Source organism: Heloderma suspectum, chromosome 2 (assembly GCF_057233095.1).
Source record: "Heloderma suspectum isolate Gila_16-S chromosome 2, 16-S_ref, whole genome shotgun sequence".
Taxonomy (NCBI): domain Eukaryota; kingdom Metazoa; phylum Chordata; class Lepidosauria; order Squamata; family Helodermatidae; genus Heloderma; species Heloderma suspectum.
Window position 1 is genome coordinate 212,339,012 of NC_139459.1, and position 14,064 is coordinate 212,353,075.

At 43.7% G+C, this 14,064-nt stretch overlaps 1 protein-coding gene across 9 annotated transcripts in view; it reads right to left on the reverse strand.

Annotated features, from left to right (window-relative positions):
- The window catches only part of BAIAP2 (BAR/IMD domain containing adaptor protein 2), a 195,581-nt gene that overhangs the window by 38,424 nt on the left and 143,093 nt on the right, over positions 1 to 14,064 (reverse strand). For all 9 annotated transcript variants that reach the window (XM_084837719.1, XM_084837717.1, XM_084837718.1 and 6 more), the window contains one exon: positions 3,970 to 4,122. In XM_084837719.1, the coding sequence (XP_084693845.1) occupies positions 3,970 to 4,122 (153 nt within the window). The remainder of the gene's footprint in view (positions 1 to 3,969; positions 4,123 to 14,064) is intronic.

Sequence of the window (14,064 nt, forward strand, 5' to 3'; positions counted from 1 at the left end):
GGGGAGACATGATGGAATTAGGAGATTAAGGTCAAATCCCAAAAGAGAGGATTTTCTTCCTGCAGCTCTTGTCATCTCCCAAGGTTGAAGGGCTGGGAGAAAGAAGAAATGTTTGTATTCCAGTTTACTTTAAAGTGTGGGCATCTAGCATAAAGCAGGTCAAGAATTCTTTGCTTTCCACATGACCCAACAGACGATTCTTTTCATGTCCTTCTTTACGTAGCCACTCCTAAACATCGTTGTCAGACCATTAGATCCCATCTTCTTCTTTTAGCTCTCCCAGTGACTTAATGTGCAGCATAACGGTTAGGAGCAAAAGGAAGTGGAGGACTACTACACATGGGACGCTTCCTCAGAAAACATTTGTTCATAGCGCTTTGCTATGTAGCAGCAGGATGCTATTGAAGACACAAGGCTGGTTACTAGGCTGCAGAGAACAGCTGCTCCATAGCAACAACACTGTGTGTAAGGAGGCCCCAGAATAGCCTCTGCTAGGCTCCAGCCAAGCATAGGTTAGTTCCAGGGTGAGCAATTATTGCTTAACGGCAGTTACGCAAGTGCTGTTTGACTACTTTGGGTTTTGAGCAGGAGTACGAAAAAATGTGGTATTTTGCAGAACTTGGAATTCTGAAATGCTTAAAGAGGCTGCCCCTGTACAAGCTGGTAATGGTCAATTAAATGGAAGGGGCACAATGTTTTACCACCCTCCTCAGCCTAAGAGAGCTTTCTCTGAAAGGCAAGTAGTAGCTTCCAGGAGATGATTTTATCTAGACTGTGGCAGAGAGAGAGAGAGAGAGAGAGAGAGGTGAACACCGCCCCCCACCCCCCCACACACATTAATAGCATTTATGCAATTAATGCCAGTCTAGTTTGGCCCTAAGGGGGAGTAGAAAGCAGGCAGAAGCTCTCCTAGACTTCAGCAAGTGAAGAACTGGTATTCTGAAGCTTCCTACTGCCTGATATTGCCAGGTCTTAAGCTCTTGCTTCCATTTCAATAAAAAGCTAAATCATTCTGGAATCCCAGGGGCAAGTCAGAAATGGTGGAAGCAGGAAAAGCAACGGCTACAGCACTGGGATTACTGAAATGACAAATTGCAGACACACCTCTAATGTTTAGGTAAAGTGCAAATTGGTGGCAAGGAGAGCATGAAACACTTCTCTCTCTCTCTTGTGGGGGTAGTGTACAGCACAGAGGAGGAGGGAAAGCACATTCAGTTTTTCTAGGACCATGGAGAAACTGCTTTAAACAAGATGGATTTTCTGCACTGACATCACTTCTGGGCATAAAACGGTTTACTCTGTGTTTATATGAGTGAGTGCAAAGAGGGCACAAGTGGCCATTTTGTAGCATACATGTATAGGAGACAGGAAACCCAGAAAGGTAGCAGATTCACACAGTGGAAGCACACTGTAGGGGGAGGCAGGGGTGAGAGAAAGAAACATATGTGCTTGTGTGTTCATGCAGAGTATATAGTGCAATCTCTGTGATAAGTGCTCCGTATAATATAGGTCCACTTCACAAAAGATGAATTCTTTACACAGGGGGAGTGACACTGATGACTTGCACATCCCAACACCCAACTTCTGGGTCTTGTGTGAATGGGCATGTTTTGTCCCTGCATTGGTGGAGAATAAATGGCTTAGCTAAGCCCACCTAGCACTTCATGATGAGCCACCAGTCTACACTTATTTCTCCATAAAAGCCCCAAAGATCTCAATGACCAGCCACAGACATGGGTCAGACAGCACAGAAACAGATAATCATACAGCTACTTAGGTTTTACAGGACGTTCACATGCTGTTCTCTCATGCTACAGGCTTAGAGTGCAGGTCACACTTACAGCTGCCCACTGTATGGATTGGCCACCTGTGTAATTCCCCAATACAAAGCAAATGCTTTAAGGGAAGAGATTACTTATAGAAAACCTAAATAAAAGTTAGATGAGAAAGAAAGGTTTCTTTACCCTTGTTGAAGTGTTGACACAGGTTGAACTAAGCTACAAAAAAAGGCAGGAAAAACTCTGCTTGCCCATTCTTGAGGCAAGAAAAGGATTTTGTTCTTGCTTACAGGTATTTGCTTTACAAATATCTGTAACATATAAAAGGCCTTAACATATGTTGATAATTGGCTTGACATACATTACTGCTTGAAGATGTTTATGACTAAGCAAAACTTTTCTCAGTTCATCCCCCTATCATCTAAAAATCTTTTCAGTCTACCCAGATGGCTAGATGGGATGAGTGATATATGAGGAAAAAAATGCAGATATAATCACTCATATATATACAAAAGCAATTAAGTGTAGAGCAGGTTTGTTCAGAACAATACCAGCAGGAATTCACTGACAGGAGATGAACAAGTTATTTCTCCATCTAGAACCCAGAATAATTTCCACGAGATGAAAAACAATCCTAAATTGACGCAACAGAGTGCATAATGTGCAGTTTGGCCCATGGTGATCATTATGCTAGTGAAATGAGATTTCTGCAATAGTTTTCCCACCTAGCCAAATATATTTGTTAAGAAGGCTATAGAAGAGGGACCCTCAGATCTTGTCCAAGCAAGCCTCCCATAGGGAGCAAAAAGACTGTGGAAAAGTTGATGGTGCTATTGGTATTTCACCAGTGAAGATTTCTCTATTATACCAACTGGAAGGAATTTGCGTGGGTTGGCACCCTGCCTCTAGGTCCAGCTGCGAGCCTCCTCCACCCCCTGAGGAATCTGCCTGTGAGGTCTTCTACAAGAGCAACTGCTAGATTAGAACTAGACACATACTGTATATTACAAGCTGTGGCTGTATCCCCCCACATTTCTATCATAATGCAGTAGCTACCTTTGTTTACATACCCTGGAACTGATATTAAAAAGGAAACTTCTCTCTGCTTTAATTTCACTGAAAACCACTGCAAGGTCCCAAAGGGATTTTGTTGTTTTTTATTCGTTCAGTCGCTTCCGACTCTTCATGACTTCATGGACCAGCCCACGCCAGAGCTTCCTGTCAGCCGTCGCCACCCCCAGCTCCCCCAAGGTCGAGTCCGTCACCTCCAGAATATCATCCATCCATCTTGCCCTTGGTCGGCCCCTCTTCCTTTTGCCTTCCACTTTCCCTAGCATCAGCCTCTTCTCCAGGGTATCCTGTCTTCTCATGATGTGGCCAAAGTACTTCAGTTTTGCCTTTAATATCCTTCCCTCAAGTGAGCAGTCTGGCTTTATTTCCTGGAGTATGGACTGGTTTGATCTTCTTGCAGTCCAAGGCACTTTCAGAATTTTCCTCCAGCACCACAGTTCAAAAGCATCTATCTTCCTTCGCTCAGCCTTCCTTATGGTCCAGCTCTCACAGCCATAGGTTACTACGGGGAATACCATTGCTTTAACTATGAGGACCTTTGGTGTATCCCAAAGGGATACACCCCTCCTGTGCTTAGTGCAGTTCAATACATAATAGCTACTAGATATAAGGGATGTATGGCTATGGGAAATAAGGACCTCTATGGGGACACACAATCCATGAATAAGTAGAAGAGATTAAGAAGGTCCAAGGAAATAAAGAACAGAACAGACTGAGGGGGTCTGTATTTCCCCGCTGTCACCACTCATCTTTGTCCATTCATGAATTTATGCACTCCTGCATCTGCGAACAACATGAGATAATTTATTTGGGACTGGATAGGCAACATTTTCTCCACAAGTAGGGAACGCTATTTGCTGGGAAGTTCCTTGAAAGCAGCAACATTTTTGTTTTGAGCAGAATTGTGGCCCACCATTACTGATCCCACAAACTTGCAATAAATGAAATCACATTATAACTGATCCTGATTTATAAGTGATTTCCATCAATGATTTTTTAGGAGTTTAAACTCAGACTGGACACAAATAGCGCCCATATCTGGTTCCCTAAGAGACACATGCTTGGAGGGACTTCAAATTGATTTCCCAAGGAGATTATTCCAACACAGCCACTTGCTTACCTTGGAATGGTATGTGAGGGCATTTTTGGCCACAGCACATTGCTTCTCCACCAGGAAACAGAATCGCCGCCTCTCTTCCGTGAGTGCTGTCTTGTAGCCATCTGACACGTAGTTCTCCAGCTCACCCTGTTTGTTGGTGATAGCTTCAATAAACTGAGGAGGAAAGAGAGAACATACATAAAGCAGAACAGGTAACTAGAGGGCACAGTCTGAACCACAGACTATAAAACAGGGCCTGTCACCCCAATTTAACACGTCACTCAGTGCAGGATCCTTTGCGATGCTATGCCCATCTATGCCAATCACTGCAAGAAAATGAATTAGAGTAGTCCATCTCCCTTTGCCTTTACAAAATGCCCAATATTCTGATTCTTTATATAGTTCAGTTTAAGAGTGGACAGCAGGGGGCACTAGGCAACAGAGCATATGCAGACTGAAGAGAATATATATTGCTCTCCCTCACCAACCATCCTTAGTCATCTGACCTCCCCCACACAAAAGCTCCTGACTCAGAACGTGGGCTTCAGATGTTGTGTGGGTGGCAGAAGAGCAGAGATTCTTCTCAGCCTCCCTCCTACTTAGCCTGCACCTGGGTAGTGCTCATTTTCTAGTGCCAGTCGTTATAAACTGGCTATGCTGCTTGCACAAGGTTAAAGTGCTTTAAAAGAGCTTCCACTCAGGTGAGATGGGGCTTAAATACAGTTGTCCCTCTAACCAGTTGCCGTCCAGGTGGCAAGAATGAACTTAGTCATGCTTTGTGACAAAATGGGAGGGGGGGAAGAGGTCCTCCCCCAGAGCAGGATGAACAATGCATAGATACCTTTACCTTCACAACCACCACCATCCCTTTGAGAAGGTACAACAAATAAATTGCCTGGTAAGCTCCCACAGAGTCCACTGTTCCCTTCACAAAAACATTCATCAACTGTGACAAACAATGCCCACTCCCATTAGGTCTTGATACACCCACATAAAAAGTCATCTTTTCAGTCCTCCAGCCTCAGGCCATCAGCTACCAGAAACCTGCATTCACAGATCCATTTCATCCAGGCTTCCCCTCCCACTTCCGCCCAAGGTCCCAGGTGCACCCAGCTCTTGCACCTGGTGTTCAGCTGGGAGAGGTCAAGAGATTGAAAGCATTTTCTGACTACTATTAATTATTTCCAGCTATGCAGATGAGATATTAGTTGCCATGGTACTGTGTGAGTGCGGTGTGCCCTCTAACTGGAGTGGGAATGGGACACACCGACTCCTGAGTTTGTGTTCTGCACAGGACTGCACCTACTCTTATCTCTTGCTTTCCCTTTTTTGGTAACTTCTGTTCAGGTGCATGAGGCCCAAGCTTTGTGACCCATCTTTCATTCCATAATGCATCCTCTCACAGCCTGGTGTCCTCCAGTGTTGATCTGTCCCTAGCCAACACATCCTATTGCCATGCTGGCGGAGGTTGATGGGAGTTCCAACACACCTGGAGGGTAACAGGTTGTGAAAGGCTGCCCTAATGTATGCAAGGTAAGCAGCCCTTGCCAGACAGCCTCTATGCTCCATTAATGTTGCCAAAGCTATTTAGTCTCCTCCTTTGCAGGCAGGAAGACAAAACTTCACAGCTCCCTTGATGATTGTGTACACTTCCCATGGTTGGAGGGTTCCTTCCTTCCTCAGAATGCCTTTCTACTAGGGCTGCAGTGTTTAGTCAATCAGCAAGATTGATCAAAAGGATTCTTAATCAATTAAAATGATGTCCAAAATAAGGTAGCAAAAAGAAAAACAAAAAAGAAATATAAGCACTTACAAAAACTTTAAAAAAAAACCCTGTAGGCAGGCTGCTGATACTACCTTAAAAGAAGCATTGCCCCTATATATGAGAGAAGGGAGAATGCCTTTTCTAAAATGATGCCTGTTAAATGACACATGTGGATTAATGAAGAGAAGCATGCTTTTCTCTTCAGAATTAGTTTTTTATTCATATGCAAAACATATGCAGATTTAATCCAGTAATGAAATTGATTAAAACTCATGATCTATCAACTAAGAATTCTGTAATTGGATGACAGCCAATTCTGCACAAGGATGCAAGCAACCAAGCATGAGCCTTAAAAGACAAGAATCTCTAGGCTTGTCTCTTCTGATCACTCCCCCCCCCCACATACACACAAATGCAACCTCAGACTCACTTCAAAATCACTCCAGACTGTGACCTCCACTGCTCCCTGCAGAAGGTGGATTCCATTCTCAACTGGCAAGGAATGGATTTCCATTCTATTCTCAGCCTTATCATACCAGTCCAAGCTTGCCTGCTTTCTAGAATACAGTCCCACCCAGTCTTTGGGTGGAAGATGGTGCTACAATATACAAGCATTTGAATTTAGGTAAAAGAAAAGAAAAAACCTGGAGCTTAGTTTCCTTATACCACTACAGGTTACTCCCATAGCCTTGAGGAAGTCACTGAAAGCTTCATTACACAGTTAAGTCAGTTAATAATATCCCTTGTTGAATTATGTAGATACATTCATGTTTATGCTGAATGTCTTTAACAACTGTCTTATCACACACTGTATAAGGGAAGAAAAAGAATTATGTATCCTGAAAAGGCGTAGACTAGGAGCTTCAGGGAAGTGAAAAGGTTTCATCTTCACTTCCCTAATTTATGGATAAATTTGTTTAAGATGATGCACATCTGTGTCAGAGTAGGGCATTCAACAAGGCCCAGATGTAAGTGACCAAAATACATTTTGATACACATAAGCTTTTTTTTAATTTTCCCTGTTAAGTCTCAGAGTAGAATCCAGCCACTGTTAAGCACCTTGAAATTCTATTTATTTCAATGGGAGAGTTAAATACATGCGTAACCATCTCCCATTAAAATAAATGAGACTCCCAAGTATTTTAGCGTGGGTATGAACTAGCCAAAGCAACCATCTACATCTGGTGCACCTACCTAACAGCAGATCTTCTCAGGAGCAGGTGCCAGACTGCCATTCCTCTCTCATTGTTGTCGACTCTTAATCAACACTGTTTTTTTCTGTACATGTGTCTACTTGCAATGATTTATAGAAATAGCTTTCTTAGTACATCCACCATCACTTTAGAGAAAGTCTATTACATGTAAGAAATGTCCAAGTTGCAATTCATTTCTTACTTCTAAAGATAATCCAGCCTGTACTGGTAAATGTCATATTTTGCCAGCAAATAATGGAAAGAGGAATTAAATTTGATTACTTATTAAAGGCCTTGAGATTTACCGGTAAATATCAGAATACTGACATATAACAATAAATATTACATTCACTGAATTTCTAATACATACTGTAACACTCACACACCTCACCTTCACCATTCTATATAAACCCTTATCTGACAGTATTCAAAATTGAAGCAATAGTTACAAGACCGGTTTCTAGAGCCTGAACTGCAACCACAGCCAGCAACACCCTGGTCGGTTTGTTGCCATGTCTCTTGTATAAGCTCTTGATACTCTCCCCATCTATCTGATAATGTAGCAGCTCACAGCTGTCAGTGTATACACAGGTGGCATGAAGAGAATGACTTAAAAGCAGCCATCTTCCATGCCAGTGCTGTCCCCAGCTGCATTGACAGTAATCGTGTTAAATCATTCTTCTTTCCACAGCTGAACTCTGAGAGGTGCCAGGCTATTTTTTTTTCAGTGCAGGAGAAATGGTTGAAAAACTAGCTGGAAAAGAAGCAGAGTGCCACCAATTTTGCTACATGAGAAATCCTAGGGCTTTCCAAATGATGAAATGCATCTAGATGTCTATTCCCTTTAAGAATGGAGAAAGAGGCAGGGAGAGGACAGGAGAAGCAACTTTTGAGGTAGGCCAGCAGTCATAAGCATTTATGTAGGAGAGCTGGTACAAGAGCGGTTAAGAGTGTGAGATGCGAGCCAGATAAGCCCCAGGTCAAGTTTCACATACTTTGAAGCTTTGAGATCCACTGTATAAATACTATCGTTATTACCTGTTGTTCCAAAACTGGGGTACTCTGAGCATGCTATCTGAGTAGGCGAAAAGAAGATGATAACATTTGAGTCTTTAGAGCTGATGTTTTAGACTACATCTTCCATCAGCCCTGGCAGCATAATCAATGGTGAGGCATGATGGGAGTTGTACGCCAAAATATCTGGAGGGCCACAAGTTGCCCAACCCTGCTTTAGGGAGAGAACATTGTCAGCTACTCAAGCAGAGTTGTTCTCTACCTAGTTTAACTAATAAAAATTAAAAAGAACAGTGTCACCTTAAGAACATAAACAGCGCCCTTCTGTTTACACCAAGGGCCTCTCTAGTCCAGCATCCTGTTTCCCTCTGTGGCTAACCAGGTGCCTCTTGGAAAGTCCACAAGCAGGACAAGAATAACCCTCTTCCATTGTTGCTTCCGAGCAGTTAGTATTCCATGGCATATTCCCTCTGTTAAGCAGCAGAATCTCCATCCCAAGAAGAGCGTTGTGGTTTGAGGAGGGGCAGGGGATACAAGGAGTCTTTCATTCTGCAGTATTACAAATATTTTTCCCTCATGCAAGGGCCTTAAAACGGTTTTGGTTTAGCATTAACAAGCTGTCACTGCATTACCTACTGGGAGATGTCATTTGTTTCTTCAGCTTCATTGTTTTCAGCAGCCCCCTCAGTGATGTCAAACTGCAATTCCCATGAGGGGCAAGAGTGATACATAGGGAGTCATTTAAATCTGTTTGCCACAGCAGATCTTTTTACTGTGACAAACTAAAAAAAAAGGTTTTGCTTGGGAAATTTGCACAAAGATGATGTAGGGTTGCTGACAAACCAAGACAAATAACTCAGGTGCATCATTTCACTTCATGGAATTTATTTTGTTTTGTTTTTTAATTGTCTTCCATAGGGACAAACATTTTTTCTAGATGTCCTATGGGAACTTTGAAAGCATGGAAGGAACGAAGGAGATGTAAAAACAAACAAACCTCAACATCCAACTGTCCAGGTCACCCCACTTAAGTCTTTAAAGCCAACTTAAACATATTATTGTCTTTATAGTGAAACAATTCCCAAATGGATTATCTGGGCATTCCAGCAGTACATAAGACAGCCTTGCTAGTGGAATAATATAACATCGGTGTCGCATCAGATTCTCTGGAGATGAGCATGGCAAGGTCAAACACTTACCAGGTTCAGACCCATTTACGGACCATTTACTGGCCCTGAGTGGGACAGGTCCTGCTCTCACCTTTCGCAGAGTGCAGCTAGATCAGAGGAAGCATATGCCACTTCCAATCTGGCTGGGCTGTGTGTGAAATCAGAGCAGCCCCTAATGACATTTTAGCCAGGGGGACTCTGACCTGCCCCACATCCAATGCAGCACCGTCACCTGCTTTGCCTTTTGCTCTGCTAGGACAGCCCAGTAGCAGTGGTAGTAACAGCCCTCTCACTAAGCCACTGATACACCTACGAGGCTGAGGCAAAAGAGTTCATGTCAGTTTGAGCATGGGATTGGGGAGACCTACTGACTATATCCTCTCTGGTGGGCCACAAAAACCTGAAAGTCAATCCAGACAAGACAGAGGTACTGTTAGTGGGTGATTCGTCTGCCCGGCTAGGTGATATTCAACCTGTTCTGGAGGGGGTTGCACTCCCCCTAAAGGATCAGGTTTGTAGTTTGGGGGTTCTCTTGGACCCAGAACTGTCACTTGAGGCACAGGTGAACTCAGTGGCACGGAGCACTTTTTATCAGCTTAGGCTGGTATACCAACTACGCCCTTATCTGGACAGAGATAGCCTAGCTACAGTTATCCATGCTCTGATAACTTCTCGTCTGGATTACTGCAATGCGTTATACGTGGGGCTGCCTTTGAAAACAGTCCGGAAACTTCAGCTGGTCCAAAATAGGGCAGCAAGATTGTTAACAGGGACTGGCCAGTGAGCTCATATTACGCCAGTACTTTTTCAGTTGCACTGGCTGCCAGTCCATTTCCAGGCCCGATTCAAAGTGCTGGTGTTAACATTCAAAGCCCTTAACGGCTTGGGGCCAGGTTATCTGAAGGATCACCTCCTCCCATATGTGCCTGCCTGGACCTTAAGGTCATCTTCAGAGGCCCTTCTCCGTGAGCGCCTGCCAAAGGAAGTGAGGCGGGTGGCTACTAGGAGGAGGGCTTTTTCTGCTGTGGCACCCCGGCTGTGGAATAAGCTTCCTAGTGAGGTTACCCTGGCACCTACATTGTATTCTTTCTGGTGCCAGGTGAAGGCCTTTTTATTTTCCCAGGCATTTTAGCATTTTAGCTTTTTTAGACTTTTAGCTTTGCTGTTTGAAATCTGTATTTTAAATCCCTGCACTGCTGCTAGGTTTTATTCTGGTTTTATTCTGGTTGTATTGTTTACTGTGGTTTTAATGTTTTATATATTTTGTATTGTTTTATTGTGTGCTCTTTGGTTTTAATTTTTGTGAACCGCCCAGAGAGCTTCGGCTATTGGGCGATATAGAAATGAAATGTAATAGGGATAAATGCCAAGTTCTGCACCTAGGAAAAAGAAACCCAACACACAGTTACAGGATGGGCGATACTTGGCTCAGCAATACTACAAGCGAGAAGCAATACTACAAGCGAGAAGGATCTTGGAGTTGTTGTAGATCACAAGCTGCATATGAGCCAACAATGTGATGTGGCTGCAAAAAAGGTAAATGCTCTTTTGGGCTGTGTTAACAGAAGTATAGCTTCCAAATCACGTGAAGTACTAGTTCCCCTCTACTCAGCCCTGCTTAGGCCTCATCTTGAGTACTGTATCCAGTTCAGGGTGCCACACTTTAAGAAGGATGCAGACAAACTGTTGAGGGTTCAGAGGAGGGCAATGAAGATGATCAGGGGACTGGAAGCAAAGCCCTATGAGGAGAGACTGAAAGAACTGGGCATGTTTAGCCTTGAGAAGACTGAGGGAAGATATGGTAGTGCTCTTCAAGTACTTGAAAGGTTGTCACAGAGAGGAAGGCCAGGATCTCTTCTCGATCATCCCAGAGTGCAGGACACGGAATAATGGGCTCAAGTGACAGGAAGCCAGATTCCGGCTGAACATCAGGAAAAACTTCCTGACTGTTAGAGCAAGACGACAATGGAACCAGTCACCTAGGGAGGTAGTGGGCTCTCTGTCCCACATTGGAGGCATTCAAGACGAGACTGGACAGCCATCTGTCAGGGATGCTTTGACATGGATTCCTGCATTGAGCAGGGGGTTGGACTCTATGGTCTTATAGGCCCCTTCCAACCCTACTATTCGATGAATAGTGATCAGTTCTTTCCTCTGCTGTGCACAGCCATATCAACCTGGCTCCAGATGACCTAGACATACCAGCCAACAAGGAATGCACTGGCAAGACCCACTGGCATAGACCTCTTTATGAAGGCCATTCTATAAGGCTGCTGCTGTTGTTGATGCCTCTGCCAAGAAGCTTATGAACGGACATGCTTGGGGAGATCCACATAAAACTACACTACCTCCAGCTTTCATGTAATTGCTGGAGCTCATACTGATGTAGCTATTCTTATGTCTGAGAGCACTGTCCTCTAACTGTTCTATTTACCAGCTGGACTGAACTTGCTCTTTTTATCATTTGCAAATCTTAGCTAGGTTTTCATTGTCCTAAAAGCTTGTGCACCCCAGGGGGCGGGGAGAGGGTGGGATTCCTCAGCTGGCCACCCCAACACTGGGACTTACCCAAAAAACACTGAAACACAATGTCTCTCTAGAGAATTCAGTCCAGCACCTTCTCTGTTCGGGTTTCTAGGTTGGCAAGCCTTTACATAAATTCACATACCTCCAGGGAAAGGCACCTGCTTAAACATTTGCCCAGAACAAATACCTGCTCCAATTAATTATGGCAATGCTACCTTTACAGCAAGGCTGCAGCCCTAAGCATGCTGACCTGGAAGTGAGTTTCACTGAAATCAATGGGACATACTGACAAGAAGGTTTATGTGGGAGCAGGATGCAAAGCTGGAATCTATGGTTTAAAGTCACATTCACTCCTTCATTCGCATAGGCAATAGTGACTATAGGGTCTCTGAGCTTATACAAATCAGAATCTGCCATATTGAAAAGAAAGGAAGGAGGTTTGGAGACAGTCAGTAAAAAGGTAGGGGAAGGAGGAGAATAATTAAGAGAGCTGCGGAGAAATAAATAAATAGGACAATCTGAATCTTGGGAGAGGAAAAAAAAGGTATGTTATCTCCTGAAGCTGGTGACTAATCACTCATGAGAAGCTGCTGCTGCTGCTTATCCAGAGGGCTCAGTTGCATTGTAAGCAGTCTCCATTGTTCTGAATGTGTGTGGGGGTGGAAAGGTGGGGGGGGGAGAACAGAAAGGAGAAGAAAAATGGTGCTGTTCACACAGCTATCAAGCAAAGTGAAAGCCATCATTTCTACTGCAGCACTGGGCTGCTCTAAAGCAGGGTCTCTGCCCACATGGATTGTGCATTAACATTCAGCTTTAACCCTTTGTTCATTTGTTTGAAAACAGTCTGCTGCAATGACAATTAAGAGGTGTACACTGATATTGGATGAAATACTGCTGCAACCTTTATTAAGTATCACAGCATAATGCTAACTGGGATTGCCAAATTTCAAGCTTTATTTATTTATTTGATCTCCACATTTTGGGGTAGGTGGGTGAAGGAAGCTAAAGGGGTGAAAGGGCCCAGTCCCTACTTTCTGCGCCTAAGGAGCGGGCATGGCCTGCAGCCCGAAAAGGAGGCTGGGCAGCTAGAGACAAGGCCTTATATAGCCTTGCCCCATAATCCTGGCCTGGAAACTTCATGATAAGGCAGTCAGGATTTCGATAATGAGATAATGAGATTTCGATAACGAGATTTCCCCAAGCATCTCGATGACCTGGCCCTTAGAGTAGCTGCTAGCCGGCACCATCTGTCTGCAAGTTGCAACAACCTTTCCCCTTTCAGCAATGTTGGCTGTGTAGGCTCCATGGGGCTGTTGTCGCTATGGCTGCAATGAAGTAGGCAATAACTTCAGATTGGCTTCCACAAAATACTGCAGCTTGGGATGGCTGTTCAAGAGCCAAGACATACATACAGTCCAGAATTTGACATTATCTTCACTATGTCGCTTTGCCTTGATTATTATTGTTTTGCATTCAGAGCAAATTTTTTGTATGTATTTTCTTTCCATGAACTGGGATCCACAGAGTAGCCAAAATGTAACAGTTACGTAAGATCTTAGAGCATTTATACAAGTGTCACAGGAAGGCCGTTCTTCCAGACATAGGCACTCTAATTTGAAAGAACTGGCAATCCAAACTTAGCAAGCGAAACTGACAAGGTACATATTCAACTTAGTTAACTTCAGCTGAGACCATTCCCTACCCCCCTCAATTTAATTGTTCAGAGGAAATATATTTTATCACTTGTGTGGATTCGGAGTCTGCCATTTCTTACTCACATGTATAGCAGCATGATGTAACTTGTTTATGTAACTACTTATGACTGGTTGTCTGAATGCCATGTGCTACAGTGCTATGGAAACGTACAAGAGTTCTCAGAAGGCAAGGAACTAAATTAGTACTCAAAAGAAACTAAAGGAAATACAGAACTCTACATGGGCATCCAAGTCTGGCTTGGATGCTCATGTGGATGTCACTGGGGTGATCTAACTTTAAGATGAAGATCTGACAGTAGACAACTCTTTGAGGAGTGGAGGGGGATACTTTGTATCTGACTCCAGGGAAATAATGTGTCATGTCTTAATTGCTGTTCACTTGCTTAGTGTAAGAAGAAAAGCCCCACAGCCACATTGTTATTACTTTACTGTGAGTTGTAGTCTACAATATCTGGAGGGCACCAGGTTGCCTTCCCCTGCATTACTTCTAGTGTCTGCGATCGAATTGTTGGGAGAAATAGGTCCTCATCGATGGCATAGTAGCTATCCTGTGAGGATAGGCGGAGAATCTGGCAGTTTGCCTCAAACCACCATGTGAGCTTCATTTATCTACCTATTTAAAACTATTTGTAGGTGTCCTTTAAGGGTGGAGAAATATTGAGGGTGGGGGGAGAATGCTGGCTTACAAAGGGAAGCACAATTACACCAACCGGACCCCAAGTCAGTAAGTTGAC